The sequence below is a fragment of the Aquarana catesbeiana genome, linkage group LG04 (genome assembly GCF_042186555.1).
Source record: "Aquarana catesbeiana isolate 2022-GZ linkage group LG04, ASM4218655v1, whole genome shotgun sequence".
NCBI classification, from domain to species: domain Eukaryota; kingdom Metazoa; phylum Chordata; class Amphibia; order Anura; family Ranidae; genus Aquarana; species Aquarana catesbeiana.
In genome coordinates, this window is record NC_133327.1 from 651758475 (window position 1) to 651779948 (window position 21474).

At 43.7% G+C, this 21474-nt stretch overlaps 1 protein-coding gene and 1 long non-coding RNA gene across 6 annotated transcripts in view; one reads left to right on the forward strand and one right to left on the reverse strand.

Moving 5' to 3' along the window:
- Positions 1 to 21474, reverse strand: part of THADA (THADA armadillo repeat containing) — a 904047-nt gene that overhangs the window by 722213 nt on the left and 160360 nt on the right. For all 5 annotated transcript variants that reach the window (XR_012244018.1, XM_073628459.1, XM_073628460.1 and 2 more), the window contains exon 22: positions 1274 to 1383. Coding sequence is in view for 4 of the 5 variants with exons in the window: in XM_073628459.1 (XP_073484560.1) it covers positions 1274 to 1383 (110 nt within the window). In the remaining variant the exon portion in view is untranslated. The remainder of the gene's footprint in view (positions 1 to 1273; positions 1384 to 21474) is intronic.
- The window catches only part of LOC141140917 (uncharacterized), a 60441-nt gene continuing 49648 nt past the window's right edge, over positions 10682 to 21474 (forward strand). Inside the window, exon 1 of the long non-coding RNA XR_012244020.1 lies at positions 10682 to 10957. This is a non-coding gene — a long non-coding RNA (uncharacterized lncRNA). The remainder of the gene's footprint in view (positions 10958 to 21474) is intronic.

The following is a 21474-nucleotide window of genomic DNA, read 5'->3' on the forward strand; positions in this document are numbered from 1 at the left end:
AGTGGTATGTTTTTATCGAGCCTTAAAAGGAAAGTCTCGCGATTTTTCACCTTAATACATTGTAGTCAAGGTGAAAAACCTTCTGTGCTGCAGCAGCCTCACAGAGCACCCCTCTTTCTTACCTGCACCCGATCGTTCCAGCGATGAAAAAGGAGCCCAACAGCTCCAGCCGCTGTCTCCGGTCCTCGTTAAATAGATTGATAGCAGTAGGAGCCATTGGCTCCTGCTGCTGTTAATTAAATCCAGTGACATGGGAGTTGGGGGGGGCGAGGCCAAGTTCTGCTGTCTGTGTCAATGGGCGCACGAATGCCCCCATGGAATGCGGCTCTCCACGGGGGGGCACTCGAAGAGGAGGAGCCAGGAGCGCCGCTGGGGGACCCCAGAAAAGGGGAAGCCCACCTAATATTGGATACATGATATATATTTTTATGTATGATTTTTCACATATTCACTTATGTAAGGTCATTTTTATGTTACAGTTTTTGATTCCATTCATGGTTAAAGCAATTTCTACTTTTAACTTTTAAATTTAAATCACAGAGCCAATATATATTTTTTTTTGGGATTTAGCGCCATACAATCTATGCTGTAATAATTTACTGTGTATGTGGCGACACTACAGGTGTTGGCAGCATTATCCTTTACCACTGAGGTTACGGATTTAGCGTCATTTTATTATTTTTTTTTTCCAACTCTTTACTTGTCCTTTATACCTCATTTACTCCCCTTGGCACATCCTGCGTTTTATTCAACACGTGTTTTACACCTTTCATTCTACTTTAACCTTTATGTGTATTTATTGTTCTTTATTTTCTTTTCTTCAAAATATTCAATAAACTACACTGTGCCACAATAATGTAATGCATACATGCTACAAACCCTTTCAAAAGCTGAGCGGAAAGGCATGGACAGCGTGTCTCCATTGCCTTTATTATAAGTGATTAGAAGACTGTAAACTGATAGATGTGTGCTTAATCTGTCACTACGTCATTACACTGAGGGGTCTTGATAGCTCAGCTTCATAATGGACACTGAATACTCTTTTCATCGGTGTCATGGTCAGCCTCAATGCTACATATAATACACTCTTTCAAACAAGTAATATGTTGCCCTGTTATGGGGATTCCCTAAAAATTTCACATCTTTTCTGCCTGCTCAGGACACAGAAAATTACCATAAAGGCAAGTTTGGCTTAGATTAAAAAAAAACAACATTAACACTGATCAAAGTTTAACACATTTTAGCTGTCGGTGATAACAAAACTGCTCCTTACCCAATCAGCATATCTGTAAGCTTTACAAAGCCAACATAAGCCAGCTCAAAAGCCCCTCTGTGTCTGGACTGCAGCAAGTGGTGCTTGAAATATTCCCCCATCTCTTTAATCTGGAAGAAAAATACATAGAAACAACCAGTTACACAAACAAGAACACACACACAAAATCAAACTATTGTTGGTTTTATGTAATTACGGATTCCACAAAACAAACTATAAAGCGGGTTTCATTCAAAAAATAATACAAATTATAAAAAATAATTTACCTGTAAAATCCTTTTCTTGGAGTACATCACGGGACACAAAGCCTTAAGTAATAACATAATGGGTTATAGGCCACCTTCAGGTGTTGACACTGGTATACCCAATCCAGGAAGTTCACTCCCTATATAACCCCTCCTTCTTCCAGGAGCACATCAGTTTTTGTAGCAAAGCAATATACTTAAATCCCAAAAAGAGGGGCGGGACCTCTGTGTCCCATGATGTACTCTAAGAAAAGCATTTTACAGGTAAGCTGTTATAAAAATCCTATTTTCTTTATCGTACATCATGGGACACAGAGCCTTAAGTAATAACTTAATGGGACATCCCATAGCAATGCTACTTGAGGAGAGGGAGACACAACCCGGAGGATACCCCCAGACTTGAGGAGCTATACTGCTGCCTGCAGCACACTGCGCCCAAAGGCGATATCCTCATACCTATTGACATCCACCTGATAAAATTTGGCGAATGTATGTACTGAAGACCAAGTTGCGGCCTTACAGATCTGAGCCATGGAGGCCTGGTGAAGCACTGCCCAAGAAGCACTAACTGCCCTGGTAGAGTGCGCCTTAACTTGAAAAGGGGGGATCTTACCCCTTAAATTATACGTTTGAATTATAACTTGCCGAATCCATTTAGCAACAGTGCCTGTCCTTTCTTAGGACCCTCTGGCAGAATAAATAAGACATCAGTCTTGTGAATGTGAGCAGTTGTCTTTAAATAGATTTTCACTGCTCTCACCACATCAAGACAATGTAGTGATTTTCTTCCCTGGAACATGGTTTTGGAAAAAACGATGGCAGGACAATATCTTGGTTCAGGTGAAAACCTGAAACCACTTTTGGCAAAAAGTCTGGATGAGGGCATAACACCACTCTGTCCTCATGAATAATCAAATATGGCTCTTTACAAGAAAGAGCAGCCAATTCTGAAACCCTCCTTGCTGAGGATATAGCAACCAAAAATACCAACTTCCTTGTCAGAAGGACTAAGGGAATATGTTGTATCGGTTCAAATGCCTGTTCTTGTAACACAGACAAAACTAAGTCCCAAGGGTTCAAGGGAGGTTAGACTGGCTTATTAAGCCGCATCAACCCTTGCATAAAACCCCAGACCAAAGAATGTGTAGCAAGCGGTCTTTGAAATAAGACCGATAAAGCTGAGACTTGGCCTTTAATAGTGCTCAAGGCCAACTTCATCTCTACCCCTAATTGTAGAAAGGCAACAATTCTGCCTGATATATCTCAGAGGATGCCAACCCTCGGATTCACACCAGGAAACATAAGCCCTCCAGACCCTATAATATATAGTTCTGGAAGCTGGCTTCCTTGCATTAAATAAGGGTAGAGATAACTGACCCGGAAAGCCCACGTTTCTTCAGAATGTGGGTTTCAATAGCCAAGCCGTTAAATTTAGAGACTGTAAGGTAGGATGGAATATCGGTCCCTGTGAGAGCAGATCTGACCGTAGTAGTAGGGTCCATGGACCCTCCACTGCCATCTTTACGATTTTTGTATACCATTTAATTCTGGGCCATGCTGGTGTTACCAGAATTACCGGCTTTCTTTCCAGCTTGATCCTGCAAAGAAGTCGAGGTAGTAAATGAATAGGGGGAAATGCATAGATCAGTGAGAACTGATCCCACGGGGTCACCAACGCATCCATTCTGCATGCCATTCTGCATGCGAGTGGATCCCTTGTTCCGGCCACAAAGTTGACTAACTTCATGTTGAACCTGGACGCTAGTAGATCTACGTCCAGAGTCCCCCATCTCTGGCAAATAGTCCAAAAAATGTTGGGGTGAAGAGACCATTCCCCCTGGAATAACTGCTGGTGACTCAATTAGTCCGCCTGCCAATTCTCTACTCCCAGAATGAAGACTGCCGATAGGCATGGAACATTCCTTTCTGCCCAAGTTAGAATATGGTTCACCTCTCTCTGTGCTGAGAGACAGGTGCCCCCTTGGTGATTGATATAGGTCACAGCTGTGGCATTGTCCAAATGGATCCTGACAGGACAATCCCGTAACCTGAAAGTCCAGGCGTTCAGAGCCAGACGCACTGCCCAATTCTCTAGGATATTGATGGGCAAGGTTCTTTTGGCTCTTGACCACTGTCCCTGGACAGTTGTCTTTTCTAGTACTGCTCCCCAGCCTGAAAGGCTGGCATCTGTCGTTACCACTTTCCACTGGTCTGAAGAATTTTCCTTTCAGCAGATTCTGGGTTAGTAACCACCAACTGAGGTTTTGGGAAACTCTTGGGGACAGCGGCATTGGCAAGTCTAAAGCTTGAATTGTTTTGTTCCAAGTAGACAGGATACTGTTTTGCAACAGTCTTGAATGGAACTAGGCATAGGGAACCGCTTCGAATGAAGCCACCATCTTTACTTGCAACCTCATGATAAAGCAAATGGATGGATCTCCTTTTGACCTGACCATCCGCACCAGCTCTCTTATGGAGTCGATCTTTGCCTGAGGCAAGAAAATCTTTTCCTGTGCTGTGTTTATGATCAGACCCAAGTACTCCAGCCTTTTTAGCGGTATTAAGGAAGATTTCTCTAGGTTGAGAATCCAACCCAAACTTTCCAGGTAACTGGTTGCAATGCGTATGCTTTGCTCCAAACAAGCCACCGACTGGTCTATTAGCAATAGATCGTCTAGGTACACCAAGACTGTTATGCCCTGTGCCCTTAACCTGGCTAGAGGTGGGGCCAGCACTTTTATGAACACCCGGGGTGCTGTAGCTAGCCCGAAGGGCAGGGCTACAAACTGAAAATGCTGCTGTTCTAGCTCGAACCGCAGAAACCTTTGGTGAGCTGGAAATATAGGAACATGCAGATATGCATCCCTGATGTCGATAGATACCAGAATTTCTCCTCCTAGAAGGATAGAAATTACTGACCTGATTGTCTCCATGCGAAAGGAGCGGATCTTCAGGAACTGATTTAGATTTTTTAGATCTAGAATGGGTCTGACACCTCCATTTGGTTTTGGTACCATAAAAAGATTTGAATAAAACCTCAAACCTTGCTCTTTTGTGGGGATCTGTATGATCAACCCTTGAGATTTTAATCGGGCTAGTGCTTGAAACAGAGATTGTCTTTTCTCTGGATCTTTGGGAACGCTTGAACTCAGGAAACGAGACGGTGGAAAGTCCCGAAATTCCAGCTTGTACCTCGGCGTTACCGTGGAGATGACACATCTGTCCTGAATTTCCTCTTGCCAGACTTCTGAAAACTGCAGAAGTCTTCCCCCCACCTTGGTGAGGGGGGTTGCCTATTCATCATGAGGCTTTAGGATTCTGCTTTGCAGGTTTCCGGCCCCAGGACTTCTTTTGAGCTTGGGTCTGACCCTGAGGTTTTCCCCTAGAGTCGGACGGCGGAGGCCGTCGCCACTGCCTACAGGCGGAAGCCCCTGGCACAGGGGAAAAAAGCCTGTTTAAATGAAGGGCATTTATACTTTCTTTTGACTGGCAAAAGAGTACTTTTCCCACTAGAATTTGTTTCGATATATTTGTCCAAATCTTCCCCAAATAGCCGCTCCCCATGAAAAGGGAACCCAGTTAAGAGGTTTTTACATAATGCTTTGGCTGACCAATATTTAATATAATATATTTAATATAACCCCAGGATTCTACGCATATGTACTAGCATAAGCATAAGGCGGGACGCCCGGTGAATAGAATCTTTAATGGCATCTATGGCAAAGCATAATGTGTTTGGTAGTTCAGCCAATTCCCGGGCTTGTTGAACCTCTTTAAGGGCCTGTCTAAATTGGTCCTTTAGGGATTGACAGACGCCTATTGCAGCGACTGCAGGCTGAGTAATGGCACCTGCCAAGGAAAAAGCAGATTTTAACAGGAATTCCAACCTTTTATCTGTTGGATCCTTAAGCATTTGTGCATTGTCTACTGGACAAGTTAGGCTTTTATTTACGCTGGAAATCACAGCATCAACTGCTGGTGCTTTCCATTTTTTGATGAATTTCTCCTCCATGGGATAGAGAACGGGAAATCTCTTTGGAGGGAGAAAATGCTTTTCCGGGTGATCCCATTCAGCAAAAATAATGCATGGACAGAAAATGCATGCAAAGGCTGTGAAGGTTTTAAGGAACCCAAGGAAAAAAACGAGCTTTCAGGAGACTCCATTAGGAGTAGCATGAAAGTAGAACGAACCATCTCCGTAAGAGATTGTATCAGCAATTTCTCAGATTGTGAGGCTGAAAAAGGTTCATCTACCATTGCTTCCTCCACAGAGGAATGATCGGTTTGTTTTTCCTCCTGATCTCCTGAGGGTAACACCTCATCCTGTGCCCACTGTTCCCCTTGCAAAGGGTCTGAAGTGGGGGAGGGGGATCTAGCACGCTTCCTATCCATCTGAATGGAGGATGCGATTAAAGCCGCTAATCTTCCTTCCAGACCCTGCAGGGTGGAGGAAAGGACATCTTCAGTCACGTATACAGGGGCTGAGATGTGAGAAGCTGTTGCACCATCAATTCCAACGTTCCAATGGCTCACCCTGGCTTGCCATAATTGGTAATTCAGGCGAGGACGACAGTGTGGAGATGCGACTGGAGATCCTAGCGCCTGGGGGTGAAACCTTTGGCACCTTTTTTGGTCTTTGTGGTGTCTTTTTTGGTAGGCATAGTCCTAAGCACAAAAACAGAGGCACTATTAAATTGCACGTAATCGCTGAACATAGTCATGACAGTAAAGCCGATATTGAGCTCAGCCTAGTGCTGGGAAAATAGTCCTTCCTGTATCAGGAATGCCAGTTGCAACCTTCACGTGCCCCACAGCTCCTGTGTCCCAACTGCTTGCTTCCTCCTCGTCAGCCGAGGAGAGACTGTTCCTGCTGTATTTTTATTATCCTTGCCTGCCATGCGTCCTCGTAGAGGTTGCACGAAGCTGAGCCTATGCCCCGCCCCCTCCATAAACCTACCCCCGTTTCATTTTTGAAAATGTTCCTGCACACGAGCGTGTGGCTTTCAGGTCTACAGATCCAAAACGAGGGGGGGGGGGGGGGGGGGGGGAGGCAGAGCCCCTGACACCAGCCAGCATAAGGAACAACAGATGGAACGGAATCCGGAGCCTCCGCACTCCCCGCGGCGGGGGGGGGGTATTACAAGGGGCGTACATCACTGGTGTTTCCCTAACCCTCTGTCCCTTCAGGGGGGAGAAAAAAAGCATTTTGGCAGATCTCTTACCTGAGAGAATCACCCTGCGCAAGTTGCTGCAGCCACACACAGACTGATTGAGCTTTACAGTGAAGACAACAGATTAAAGTATGTGCATAGACTCCCTTTAGTGGAGAATTAAGGCATGACAACATTTTCTCCCTTAAAGAAGAAAGCATAGGTGGACTTTTTAGTTCCTACGTTTCTTCCCTTACCTTATCCCTGCCGCAGGATTTGCCGAATTAACAGACAATCCAACCTTCACCCATCACGGCGGGCTGTGTTTACCTTCAAGGACCGGGTCCCTTTATATCAGGGTTCCACTCCCTTGGACCTGTAAAAAGCACCCCACCAGGAAAGCTTTAGGTAATGCAGCATGACCAAAGCCCTGGGTCCCCGGGTCCAGCCCTACAAAAAGAGGCGTTACAGGCAAAAGTTTGTGCTTCGGATACGAGGCCCAGGTACCATCCACTTTGGCCTCAGTGGCACTTTGGATGGATCTGGTCTATGGAGGCTATTTAAATCCAGCATGGATCCCTCCTGGAGCTCCTTAGAGCACATCTTCACTCGTGACCAACACCTTAGAGACTGGCAAAAAAGTTGATGTGCTCCTGGAAGGAGGAGGGGTTATATAGGGAGTGAACTTCCTGGATTGGGTTTACCAGTGTCCATCACCTAAAGGTGGCCTATAACCCATTAAGTTATTACTTAAGGCTCTGTGTCCCGTGATGTACGATAAAGAAAATGCTTTACTCATAGCATACTGCAACAAAAAAATAATAATAATAATATTTAGCAGGTTTTATTAAACAACGGTTGATATGAAAATGATGGTCTTAAACAATTATACAAACCACTTCTTATACAGATAGCAATATTGCAAAAGGAAGAGAAACTTCCTCAGGAAATTAAATCCTCATTGGCTTACCTTTAAATAGACTATCCCCCCTTCAGTCCATCATGAATGCTGCTGCCAGACTCATCCACCTTACAAACCGCTCAGTGTCTGCTACCCCTCTCTGCCAATCCCTCCATTGGCTGCCCAACGAATTAAATGAAAAATACTAACGATAAGTTACAAAGCCATCCACAACTCTGCCCCCAGCTACATCCCCAACCTAGTCTCAAAATACCAACCTAATCGCCCTCTTCGTTCCTGCCAAGACCTCCTGCTCTCTATCACCCTCATCACCTCCTCCCATATCTGCCTCCAAGACTTTTCCCGAGCCTCTGGAATTCCCTACCCCAATCTGTCAGACTGTCTCCAAATTTATCCACTTTTAGGCGATCCCTGAAAACTTTCCTCTTCAGAGAAGCTTATCCTGCCTCCATCTAACAACTGCACTATTTTCGCCATTAGCACATCCCCCACAGCTATTACCCTTTTGTATAACTTGACCCTTCCTCCTAGATTGTAAGCTCTAACGAGCAGGGCTCTCTGATTCCTCCTGTATTGAATTGTATTTGTACTGTCTGCCCCAATGTTGTAAAGCTCTGCGTAAACTGTTGGCGCTATATAAATCCTGTATAATAATAATAATAATAATTACACAAGACTGGCTGGGCATGGTTGCCAGAGAAGGAAGGAACAATGAAGATCAAATGTGCAATGCAGCTTTTATGGGGCTCCTTTGGAAGTATGATTCAGTAGACCTAAGAAAATAAGGACTTTTCTGGATTACCTCTCGAAATGGAAAAGTTCTGTGAGTTTGAACATTCAGGAAAATTGACGAGGTCTTTTAGCTCACCTCCCTTTCCCCCTTAAAATTTATTGAATTGAAAATTAAATTGATTTAACTGAAAATTAAAAATTGACTGAAAATTAAAATTGTGAAAAGGTAAAATTTAATTTTAATGGAAGACTTCTGTTAGTTTGACCATTCAGGAAAATTGACAATGTCTTTTAGCTGACCTCTTTATCCACTTACGAGGTGTGACAACTTAATTCTCGGAATGGACTGTAAAAAAAAATAAAGAACAAAAAATAAGTTTGTGCAGGAGCATGGGTGGAGAATCCACTTGTTAGGCCAAAGTTCTGGTCTTTTCCTCGAACAGATTTCCGTAACCTTTTCAGAATTTTCAATGATCATTGACTGTTTTACCATGTTCTATGAACTCATAGTGAACTATCCCCTTTAATAATAATAATAATAAAAAATATAAAAAAACAAAAAAAAACCCACAAGCTTGGCTGTACAAGGGTTTGGACTCTGTCCACATTTGTATCCATCCTTTGTGTTTTTGCCTGCCCACTTCTTGCCTCATCGTGGACATCTTCCCGCCCCTCCTTAAACCATTCAAAAACACTTGACTTCTTCATGGAATGCTCACCATAAGCCTGTTGCAACACAGCTTGGCACTTTTGCCAATTTTCACACAAAATTTGATGTTAAACCGCTGCTCCATATTCCTGTCACTTATTTTCCATGTGAAGAACCGTACACACGTGTTATTTCTTCTACTACTACCCCGTAAAGAGTTGAGTCAACTGGTCTGCAACCCAACATGTCAGAGCACTTGAGTGCGAATGGCTGTGAGACTCATCACCATAGTGCTACACCGCGGGCATTCACACCTCGCATACCTTTGCAGCACTACCTGCTTACTTCCTTCTACCTTGCACAACCACAGAAAAATACCCGGTGCTTTCAGGTATGGAGCGCAACCTCCTACCATGATAAACTGATGTAACCACCTCATCTAAAGGACTACATTTTTGTTTTTATTACTGATAAACATGCCCATCTACAGGACATCTCCGAAGCCTCTCCCATCCTATGGAACTCCCTACCCTAATCTGTCTATCTCCTACTCTGTCCACTTTTAGGCAATCCCTTAAAACCCTTCTCTTCACAGCCTATCCTGCCCAGCACTTGACCCTCCCTCTTAGATTGTAAGATCCTGTATTGAAGTGTATTGTAACTGTACTGTTTACCCTCACTTTTTAAAGCCCTGCACAAACTGTTAGTGCTATATAAATCCTGTATAAATATAACATCTACTATGTCTAGCAATGCATAACTTTCTACTAACCAATTTTTGTCACTCCAATAATAGCTACCTCAGGTTAGAAGATACTCTATGGTGACCCATTTAACTTGAGTACAACTATTTCAAATAACCAAACAGAACATTCAGAAACTGCAAAGAATTCCAGGTTTGGAAAATAAACCAGCGTGTCCTTGCTGCCCCTGATAAAGCCAGACATCTGTGCAATGTCAGTTTTTATAAAATACACAAGATCTCGGCATTCCTGATTCACTCACCGCTGCACGGTTGATAAGAGAATCTAAAGAAAATATGAATCACGTGTAAAAGAGAGAATGAATGGGAGAATGGGAAGAACAAATGATTGGAAAGATAAGGAAAGTTCAAGCTCACTAAATCTTGATAAACTAAAAGCATGGTGTTGGTACCACTTGGCCCTTGCTGATGTGGCAACAGGTACCAGCCACCATTCTCTGAGGTTCTTGAAGCAAGTCAAAGCCAAGAATGATTATGAGACAATGTAATACAGACATGGGGAAGCCGCTGACTTGTCAAAGTCCTAGAGCTTTGCAATTTGTCCTAGAGGCTTACAATTTGACAGCTTGTAGCACAGCCAGGAACTTGTTCAACATGCTACTATTATGGTTGACTGGGCAGTAACACAAACGTGACCAACTCATTGGCAGCCATGGGCCTCAATGATCATTTTTGTTTACAAGGACCCTGCATTATGATCAGAATAAAAAAAGAAACTCTGCAATCCCTATTGTACTCTGGCCTAATATACATGTCAAAGCCAAAAAAAAAGCCAGTACATTTCTGCAATACACCCACATTTCTCTGTGTTTTAGTGGAACTTAAAGCGGAGTTCCTAGCCAAAATATTCCTCTAATCACATTATCGAGATCATTGTTATTCAACATAACTGCAATGGATATTGCTGGATAATTACTTACTAGATGATCATTTTTCTTTCCTCCCTTGATTCTGGTTGCTGTGGGCAGCTGAAGCCGACCTGGTTTAATTTCCTAGATTTTGTGCAGCTGGCTACCTATCACGCACCTCCCGATCTCGCACGATAATGACACTGCAGGGCGCGCTTTGATCTGGTCAGGAAATCTCACGCTCATACCAACATTAGGTGCCTGAAGACTTCTAGGATCCATGACAGACATCCCAGGAGTCAACGGGCCAGGCTGATGATGTCGTCGCCTAGGCAGCTGCGCCCGGAAGTCGCGCTGAAGACTAATGAGAAAAAGGTACTTTCTTAAGAAATTTCATCTATCTATGCAGCCAAACATTACATCACTATGGGTGCACATTACAATGTGGCCAATTCAAAAAATTGAGTGCAACTCCGCTATAATTTAAAAAAAAAGTGAAGTTCTGCTGTGTTACAAGGAAGATCTAGAAATGTTAATTGAGTCTTAACAGTACCGTAAGACCTCATTCACATGAGCTGGTGGAGTTTCATGCAGGCAGCCCCTGTTTTTCTATGTGTATGTAGTGGCTCTTCAGACAAAGTTTCTTGTCCTAATGCCACAGGTGTGCGTAGACGCTCCTCCCACCCCTGCTACATTAGAACAAGTGATTGCATCTCTACAGCCACTGTGTCCCCATAGAGAAACATAGGTTGCCTGCATGAAGCTCCAGCCGCCTAAACAAGGTCCTCAGTAACACTATATGGGCCACATCTTCCATGTTAAAAGAATTATGGTCAAAGCTTCTACTTCTCTCATGGGTCACAGGAGTGCACTTATCTGTGCTCTTTGACAGCACTGTCGACTGACATTGCAATAATGTTGGGATCCATTAAGTTGCAAAATCAGCTGCTGGATCAGCCTCTCAGCTCCTGAGAGCCTGGGCCAGCCCCTTCCACTCCCTACAAGGTCTACATGTGCAATTACCTTGTTTTATGCCTGCTATTTAGCACCCTTTTAAAGTCCAGAGTCTGCTGCTAGACACCGCCATCCTGAATGTGAAGTTTTCTGTTCTTGTAGGTTACAGCATGTGTCAAACACAAGACCCGTGGGGCAAATCATGTGGTCCTTGCACAGAGGGCTTTTTTCAGCCCTGGGTTTACAAGGACAACTTTCCTCTCAGTGGCTCTAACAGATCCCTGTCTTCCCTGCACTCCCTGCACAGTGGGGACAAGGGAGATGCAGGTGCAGAGTGGGATAGGGCATCATGTGGTAAGCTGCACTGTGATTCCCATGTGTGCCCGGTAAACAGAGGCTGACCAATGATCTCCCTGAAAGTGAGAGAGACAGAGCCACCTACAGTGCCAGGAGGTACTAGAGCCGAGCCGGGTAAGTGAGACGCAAGGAAGCTTTTGGGGGTGGGTGGAAGAAATAAGGGCTGTGAAGAGAAATGTGTGCAGAGGCGAGGGGTAAGGGAGAGTGGAGCAGAGGTCAGAGCTGAGGAGGAGTGGATGGTGGATGCTGGGTGCGGACAGCCTGTTAAAAAGAGGTTTACCTGCACACCCCTAAACCCTGTACTTTCTAAGTAGTGCATTTCTCAATCCTGTACTCTGTACACAGCACACCCCTGATCTCTGCACTCTGTAGGCAGTGCACCCCTGAACGCTGCACACTGTACCTAGCACATCCCTGAACTTTACACTGTGCAGTTCCAGGGGTGCCCTATACACAATGTACATAGCACACCCCTGAACTCCACACATAACGGACTCCTGGTATTTTAAGATCCTCCCACTGTTTGCCCACACCTACCATTTGATGGGTTTTCTGTTGGGGGGGCTGAGTTTCTGTACCTATTCTCAGAGAAGAAAAACCCTGGATACATTTATATAGTCTTACAGATACAACTGGCCCTTTGAGGGCAACCATAATGTTGGTGTGGCCTGAGGTTTAACACCCCTGCTCTATAGTATACCCCCTTTGCACTTCCCTTACAAGCTATATACAAGGTTAAGTAGAGAGGTGAAAGGAAAGGCAGGGGAGCTGGGCCAGCATAGAGAGTATTTAGACACTCCCATGACAGGAGACAGCTATGATGTACAAGGTGGGAGGGGCTGCACGAGGGGAACTGACTGCTGAAGAAGTAAACTTTTCAAGCAAGTGCAATAGTACATTACAAGTGAATAATAAACTTGCTCATGGAAAAAAAACCAATACAAATTAGCAATAAAATGAATTGATCTTTCTGCTCTGTTACCCTTTTTTTTTTTTACATTGATGATAGGATAGACCAAATCAAAAGGAAAAAAAAATCAAGGTTTCAGATGAGAGGCTCAAAGCCTTAAAGCCAAAAGAATCAGCACGATGGCCAGGCTAATAGCATTTTCATCAGGACAGCAATGGCTAACTATGTGCATCTTTCATATCAAGTTTCCTTTAACCTTTAATATCACAGCTCCTGCCATTATCATTAACAGGCACTTTAAATATTTTTGTTTGACAGAATTTGTAAGGGAAAGAAAAACGTTCAGACGACACAATAAACTGAACTGCAGTTTGAAATAACAGCCATGCGTGGGAATGGGAGCCTGTATGTGGGACAAGATAACCTCACAAATACTGAAGCCAAATTAGAAGCAAAATGCTCAAAACACCTTGTCTTGTTCTCATGCCCAACCCATCATCTACTATTAAGCAAACCTTTACCACCCTCAAATACAAAAGTCTATGCTGCATGTAGCTTTGCATGCACATTCCAAACTATTAAAGTGATTGTAAAGTCTTTTTTTTCCTTAAATAACAAACCTATTATACTTACCTCCTCTGTGCAGTTGGTTTTGCACAAAGTAGCCTGGATCCTCCTCTTCCCAGGTCCCTCTTTGGTGCTCTTGGCCCCTCCCTCCTGCCGAGTGCCCCCACATCAAGTAGCTTACTATGGGGGCACCTGAGCCGAGTCACAGTTCCGTGTGTCCATTCAGACACTGAGCCCCAACCCAGCCCCTCTCTCTTCTGATTGGCTAACAAACTTTGATTGAGAGCCGCGGGAGCCAATGGCGCCGCTGCTGTGTCTCAGCCAATCATGAGGAGAGTCCCGGACGGCTAAGACGCTCGTGGACATTGCTGGAAAGAGATGGGGCTCAAGTAAAAAAATTAGGGGGTGCTGAGGAGGCTGCTACACACAGAAGGTTTTATATTTAAATGCATAGAATGCATTAAGATAAAAAAAAAAAAAACCTTCTGCCTTTACAACCACTTTAACTCATTTGTGCAGTGAGTTTTTTTTTTTATAAACTTTCCACCCCCATCCCCATTTTCTATTTTCCAACAGCTGCTGGTGACATAGCCAGGGCCTCACAGCTGCCCCTAGGGAACTTAGGCCTTCCAGGTAGATCCTGTCGGAAAATACCAAAAGGACCTGGCATGGTCTGTTACTCTATAGCAAACTGTCTTGTTATTGTATAGCTTGCTTTGTGTACTGGTGCGCAGTCATGTTGGAAGAGGAAGAGACCATCCCCAAATTGTTCCCACAAAGTTGGGAGCATGAAATTGTCCAAAATGTCTTGGTATGCTGCCCCGTTAAAGTAGTTATTAAGCCACTCTGTTATCTTTAAACAAACTTTCCGGTTTGCTAATGACAAGTGTCCCAGTGTCTGTGCTTTATAAAGTGCCGTTCTATACCTGATTTCAGAGCGACACTTGGCGCTCACGTGACCGGCCGGCTCTCCCTACTCCCAATCTAACAAATACAGCGGGAGGGGCCGATAATCCCCCACTGTTGTCAGTCGGAAGGAGAGGAGGAGAGATGCGGCCAGTCACATGGGCGCTGCTCTGAAATCGGGTATAGAACGGCACTTTATAAAGCACAGACACTGGAACGCTTGTCATTAGCAAACAGTAAAGTTTGCAGGAAAGGAGGGAGGGGGGAGAGGACGGGGGAGAGCAGACAGGAGATACAGCGGACGATGGAATCACGTAAACTGACCACGGTGTCAGGGCTCAGCAGCCATGATAAACCGTGGTCAGTTTACAGGGGGGAGGGCAGAGCCAGGCAGGTATTTCAGGTGATACAGGGGGCCAAATTACACAGCACAAGCACTTTGCTGTGCTGTATAACATGTTTTAAAGGAACGGGATCAATTTTTTTATTTTTTTTTTAAGGGTAACAAACTTTAAGAGTTCCCTTCACTGGGACTAAGGAGCCAAGCTCAACCCATAACTACCCACACCGTAATCCCTTCTCCACCAAATGATTTGGACCAGTGCACAAAGCAAGGTCCATAAAGACATGGATGAGCGAGTTTTGACTGGCCTGAACAGAGTCCTGACCTCAACCCGATAGAATACCTTTGGAATGAATTAGAGCACAGACTGCGAGCCAGGCCTTCTCTCCAACATCAGTGCCTGACCTCACAAATGCACTTTTGGAAGGATGGTCAAACATTGCCATAGACACACTCCTAAACCTTGTGGACAGCCTTCCCAGAAGAGTTGAAGCTGTTATGGCTGCAAAGGGTGGGCCAATTCAATATTGAATCCCACGAACTAAGACGCCATTCAAGTTCATGTGCGTGTAAGGCAGGCGTCCTAATACTTTTGACAATATAGTTTGATTGCACAGAGGTCCCAGCAGGGCAAATAGGAACCAAGTAGGGCATGTGGCTAACTTTCCAATGCATAATCCTGGTGGATAAGTCACCCAGTCAGTACATATAAAAGCTTTAGACAAAAGCAAATCAAGACGCGTCATATGAGTCTTTAGTGTCAACCGAGTTAATCCAGAGGTCCCAAACTTTTTTCGGCGGAGACATAGTCCAGCAATGATCAGGGGGCCTCCGGGGTGCACAAATATGGATGCTGCTTACCAGGCCGAATCTTCAATAACCCCCTCATGCCACAGTTCCAGAGCTGCACAGTAAAGGCTACAAGCTGTGGCCAGATAATTGTGAGAGCGGTGGTTGTAAAAGGGAGAAACCGGGCTCAGGGGGATCAGGGAGACCTGCAGCACCCGCACAGGCCCACCGTGGGTGAAGCAAGATGGCCGCCGATCCAGGAACCAAGCCAGAGCCACGTACCGTCCCACTGGCTGCCACTGGCTGAGAAGGTGCTGCACTATTAGAGGAGATCCGGAGACCAAGGCAGGTGAAGATCAGTCCCTAAGGATCCAGGCAGGCCGGGAAGACCTATAGGGCCACTGCTGGGTGTAGCAAGATAGCCGCCGCTCTGAGGACCAGGCCGGAGCCGTGGACTGTCCTGCCAACTGTCACAGGGTGCAGAGGCTCAGTGCCAGCGGCCACAGACGATCCGGGGGCCGAGGCAGGCAGAAATCAGTCTGGGGGGAGCTGGGTATGTCCGGGAGATGAATAGGAGCCGGGTGGAGCAAAACGGCCACTGCTCCGAGAACTAGGCCGAAGCCGCGGACTATCCTACAGGCTGCCCTAGGGCGGAAAGATCCGGTGATTGTGGCCTCGGGCAGCGCTCTAGGCGGTCAAACAGCACCAAGGGCCAAGCAGGAGACAGGATTGACTTGTTGGGATGTAGATATCTGGCAGGATCAGCAGGATTAGAGCAGGATGGCTGTTACAGGAGTGTGGGCAAGCGGAGCATTCACTGCAAGCATCCTACTCCATAGCTCTTCAGGCCACGCCCCAGAGGTCCCAAATTTTACTGAATTTCCACAACAACGGGAAAGATACGTGGCTTTATATGGTGGAATGACCACCAGAAGTCTAGAGATGGTGCTACGGGTGATTTCCATTTCAGTACGATGGCCTTTCTTGCTTAGAACAGGAGAAGGACCAGTATGGTTCTGGTTGCTCTCGTTTAGGCCGGTGAATCCATAAGACCCAGCAGGCACACAAGTGTTCTATTCGTTTTTATGTAAACTTTCACTGATATTAGCCTGGATTTTGAGGCGCCTCGGTGTGAAAAGCTGCCTTCGTCTGAGAATAGCACACATGCTTAAGCTTTCATTTTAGGATAAATATTTTTCTTAAAATAAAGGCTGAATGAAGGCATTACTTCACATAGAAATATACCATTAAAGTCTGCTATCGAGCTGTGCCTCCTGGGAAAATTCCTTTATTTTATCCCGGATTTCAGCCTTTGTATTTCAAACATTGCAAAGTATATCACCTCACAGAGCTGTGCCAGGCCAAAGACTGTCTTTATTTCCAGTGGTCTGCAGGAACTGGTCGCTTTTATGTGAGATTTATGTGAGCATTAGGTAATCTTACAGCCTCTCTCTGTGCAAATATTTGCATTTTCGGAAGAGTATGTTTCTAAAAGCTGTATAAATGTTTCTTCTAATTTGGGTAATTTTGCTCTGGATTATTGTTTTGAACAATTTTCTGTGATGTCAAATTCCAGCTGTAGAGATTATAGCATATTTAGCAGATTAATACCTGCTTTTTTTTTTTTTCTCTAATATATAAATAAAAACTTTTTTTTTTTTTTTTTTTTTTTTTACAGACTGGTGATATTTTTCAGAACACTAGATTCTGCAGGGAGGAGAAGGTCAGCACAAGGCTTGTCAATCACTGTAGCAAATCAGCAATGTGTCAGATTCTCTCAACAATTTACCTAGCACAGGAAATAGGGGTAAAGATGCTTTTACCGAGACTCCAGGGAGTTTTTGTAATCAGATTCCAATGCAATGAATACGGTACTTATTTTTTTAAAGCTGTTATCAGCCAGCTGGAATTATTATTTAGTACAGAAAAAAAAAAACTAACCAAAAAAAATTTTATTTAGAAATCTAGCACAGTTCCAATATCATTTCTAAGGATGTGTTTTTCTCAGAAGGTAGAATTACACATTAAAGTATAAGCTAAAGTATATCTAAATCAGAGGATCTTTTTACATATACAGACCTTAATATGTCCCTGTACCCATTTTACAGGGCTGTCAAAATCTTTATCATCACCAGTCCTATTGGGTACCAGCATGCCTTTAAAATAGGTCATTAGCTTGGTTTTACTTTACATAGTAATAGATGGAACAGAACAGCTGAAAGATAATCATCAAGATTTAAATATAGGTGTTTATAGAAAAGCCACTAATAACAAAACTACGTATCCAAATGGGAACAGAAGTTGGGGCAACACTTGGAAGCGGAAGACTGGTCACAAATTTGGCCATATAAAAAGTCTAGCTCTTTTATTGTTAAATGATAAGTTCAACTTTTTAGAATAAGTAATAAATGTACATATTTTTGCAGAAACAAAACGTGCATTTAACATTCTTTCCTACAGGAGCCTGGAAAGCACTGCACCCCTATCAGTGGATCAGGGGTGCAATGTCAGGCTTCTGCAGTAAAGCCCTGCAGCTTTCAGGCTGTACCTCCATATAGGCTGTCAGTTAACAGGAATTCACTGTGAATGAATGATACAGCCATGGGGGCAGAGCCCTAAACAGCCGTGTGGGCAGAGCCCTGAACAGATTATGAAAAAAACAAAAACCATGGAAACAAAGCTCATCTAAAAAAAAAAATCCTGTTTAAGCAGGTCTCAGTGAAGTAGATAGTAGCCCACGTCACCGAACATTGGACCTATACCAAAGTTACTTTGAAAACCGTACCCTATAAGTGGACCAGGGGCCACCGGGTGGCGATCCTCTGAATACAAGAGCATAAATATTCAAAAAGTAGGGAAAGAAATCCCCAAAAGGTATTCTTCAAAAAGGATACAAAAGTATAAAGGACTAATTAATAATCTTTATTAATAATTAATCTATCCTGTGACCTATGAACTTCTATTGCTGAGCGATTGGATCGCTTGCATGAATATAGGGAATACACATACACGGAACAAGACGTCAGAACGGTGATCTGTATCGGGTGAATCCCCTGCCCTAATACCGTTATTGTTTCCTTTGACCGATGTTATCCCTGATTAACCAACTGCGATCCACACTCATATAGAGGATTAATCATTGATCCATGCTTCTTAACTGTGCAATCTGACTTTGAAATTCTTACCGCATTGCCCTTCCATATGCCTGAGTGAAAGTGAATTGCTAAACGGAACATATGAAGTTCCCATAGAAAGTCACTGCTGGCTAATTCTATTCAATTCACAGTGACTTTTGTCTCTATAGAATCAATAGGCCAATTTGCAGTGAAGATACAACAATCATATTGATTCTTGTGTATGGGATGGGTGACTGATGTGTATGGCTGGTTCTGCTGTGGACACCGGTGTTCCATTAAGACCTTCTTGTCTTAATTTTATTAAATGTGTTTGGAGGAGGCTATTTGTAATTAAATTATATCAATTTTCTAGATGTGTATCATCAGAGGTGTTCACTTAATCTGTCTTGGTTAATTATTAATAAAGATTATTAGTCCTTTATACTTTTGTATCCTTTTTGAAGAATACCTTTTGGGGATTTCTCTCCCTACTTTTTGAATAAGAGCCCTGAACAGAAATGCGTTTTTTGAATTTTAACAGTTGGTGTGGGGAGAAGATCCCCCACTCACTGTCATACTGAGGGGGTGATCGGGGAGGGAAGCAACAGGAGCTGAAATGTGTTAGGCCTCATGTACACTGCTGCTGGTAAACTGTTGTTCAGAGGCAGTTGGATGCTTTTTTCAGCTGCCCCTGAACTCATCCAATGTTATCTTGTGTGTACATGTACACAGGTTCGTTTAAGGTCATTTTTAGGCAGTTAAGTTTAGAGGCCTTTTTTGGAAAGCAAAAAAATGAGTTCAGATGCTGTGTTTAGAGGCATTTCAAGCGCCAGACGCTTCTAAACGTGGCTAAATGCGGTAACTCGAGTTTAGCCGCGTTTCGTTTACAGGCGTTTTTCATTTTTGGCTATTTTGAGAAAAAAAAAAATTCAAACGCTTCTAAACGCAAACGTGGCTAAACGCAGCTTGTAAACGCAGCAAAACGAACGTTCTAAACGTGGGTTACTATCTGTCAAGTTAAATAGTTCAGGAGAGGTTGTAAAAATGTCCCGTGTACATTAAACCTTACATGTTCCACCCTCACTATGGTATAAACTGTGTGGCTGGGTCTTCAGGTCATATTGGTACTTTATGATTATACTATACTGTATGTATATTTTTTAGACCATTTTGATACATTGAAGTGGAAATCCATGCTAAAACTAAAATCCATTCATCTATAGCCACCAACATTCTAACACCAACCTCTCTAGCCCTGTAAAGAAAAAATGAGTATACATACCTTTTCTGCAGGCGATCCAACCCGATCTCCAGCAGCGGAAGCTCTGCAGAGGACACGGCCGACAACGGCTGTGAAATGAATGCGAAGTGACGTCACCCATAAACTTTCTATGGAGCTTCTGTTGTCAGACGTGTCCTTTGCACCTGCCTCCACAGCGAAGCCACGGCTGACAGCTCAGCGGGGGATCGGGTCGGATCACCTGCAGAAAAGGTATGTATAGCGATTTTTTCTCTTCAGGGTTAGAGAGGTTAGTGTTAGAAAGCTGGTGGCTACAGATGCAGGGATTTTAGTTTTAGCATGGACTTCCACTTTAAGTAGACTGGCAGCACCTGAGGAAGTGGATTTATTCAATGAAACATGTCGGGCTAAAAAAGACCAGCACATGTCTATACTATAAAAAACAAAAAAATACTGCGCTACCACTAAATAAATATACCCGCAAAAAAAGCAGCAGTTAAACAGTGAGATGTGCACCAAAATACCAAAAAGAAAAAAGAAATAACCGCGCTAAATGCCTATACTACTACTATGAAATTATGTTCAGAAACCAATGGTTACATTGCATCTGATGTGTTGTATACATAGGTGTGTGCAGCCCATTACATTAGGGTGTGCACCCCAAAGCTTAAACACACATCCCTTTCTCTGCAGCCTCAGTTGCATGGTACAGTGAATGAATGGGAAGTGCTTTGTGCTGAGCGGCTTCCTGTTCATTCATAAACTGAAGCACAGTAAACAGTTTACTATGCTTCAGTTATGAATGAACACAGTTAGAGTGTTCACTGTGTTCATTTAGAAAAGGAAGGGGCTGGTAAATTACATATTTACTAACCCCTTCCCCCACTCTCCATCCTCAAACATACCCTGCAGCAGCCGGGGGAGAGGAGAGGAGGGAGTCCAGCAGCACTGCTGGATAGAGGTGGGAAACCCGGGCAGTAGGGAGAATCAGCACCATACATAGTGATTAGGGTGTGCTCAGGCACACCCCCTGCACGCACCTATGGTTGTAGAGTAGAATAGCATGTTTTACAGGTATATGCATTTACAAGAAAGAAAATATATTTCATGGAAAATAGCTGTGCCTCAAAAATCCCATCATTTACACTGTAGCATAGATTAATCCAATATATAGGTGTGTGGCACTCTTAATTTACATAAAAGGATGTCCCACCCTATATATGGGTGGAACATGTAACGTGTTCCAAAAGGTGAACTTATCCTAGCTCACATCTGGTGACTTCCCATGTAGCCATTCCGCAAATTCTTCTCCACAATGCTTCAAAGGTTGTGATGTGAAAGATACTTTCTGTCATATCTGTTGGGCATGCCCAGTGGCATGTAAACTATGGTGACACACCTATCGGATGTTGAACAAATTCTTCTGCAATAACTTTAGTGAAAATCCCATTGAGGCTTTAATACTCAAAAAGCCAAAGGGACTCACATTTCCTCAAATCAAACTGATGATGTTCTTCTTCACTGCTACAAAACAGACGATGGCAAAAGAATGGAAATAAATTACATCAAACCCTCGTTAGGTAAAATCTAGAGTAATCAAAATGATGGTCAATAAAAAGTGATCAACACCCTGTTGAGAGTGTAACACAACTGGTGCAAGATTTGTGTCCTTTAAACTTGTGATCCCTTCCCTGGTTTATTCTTCCCAAT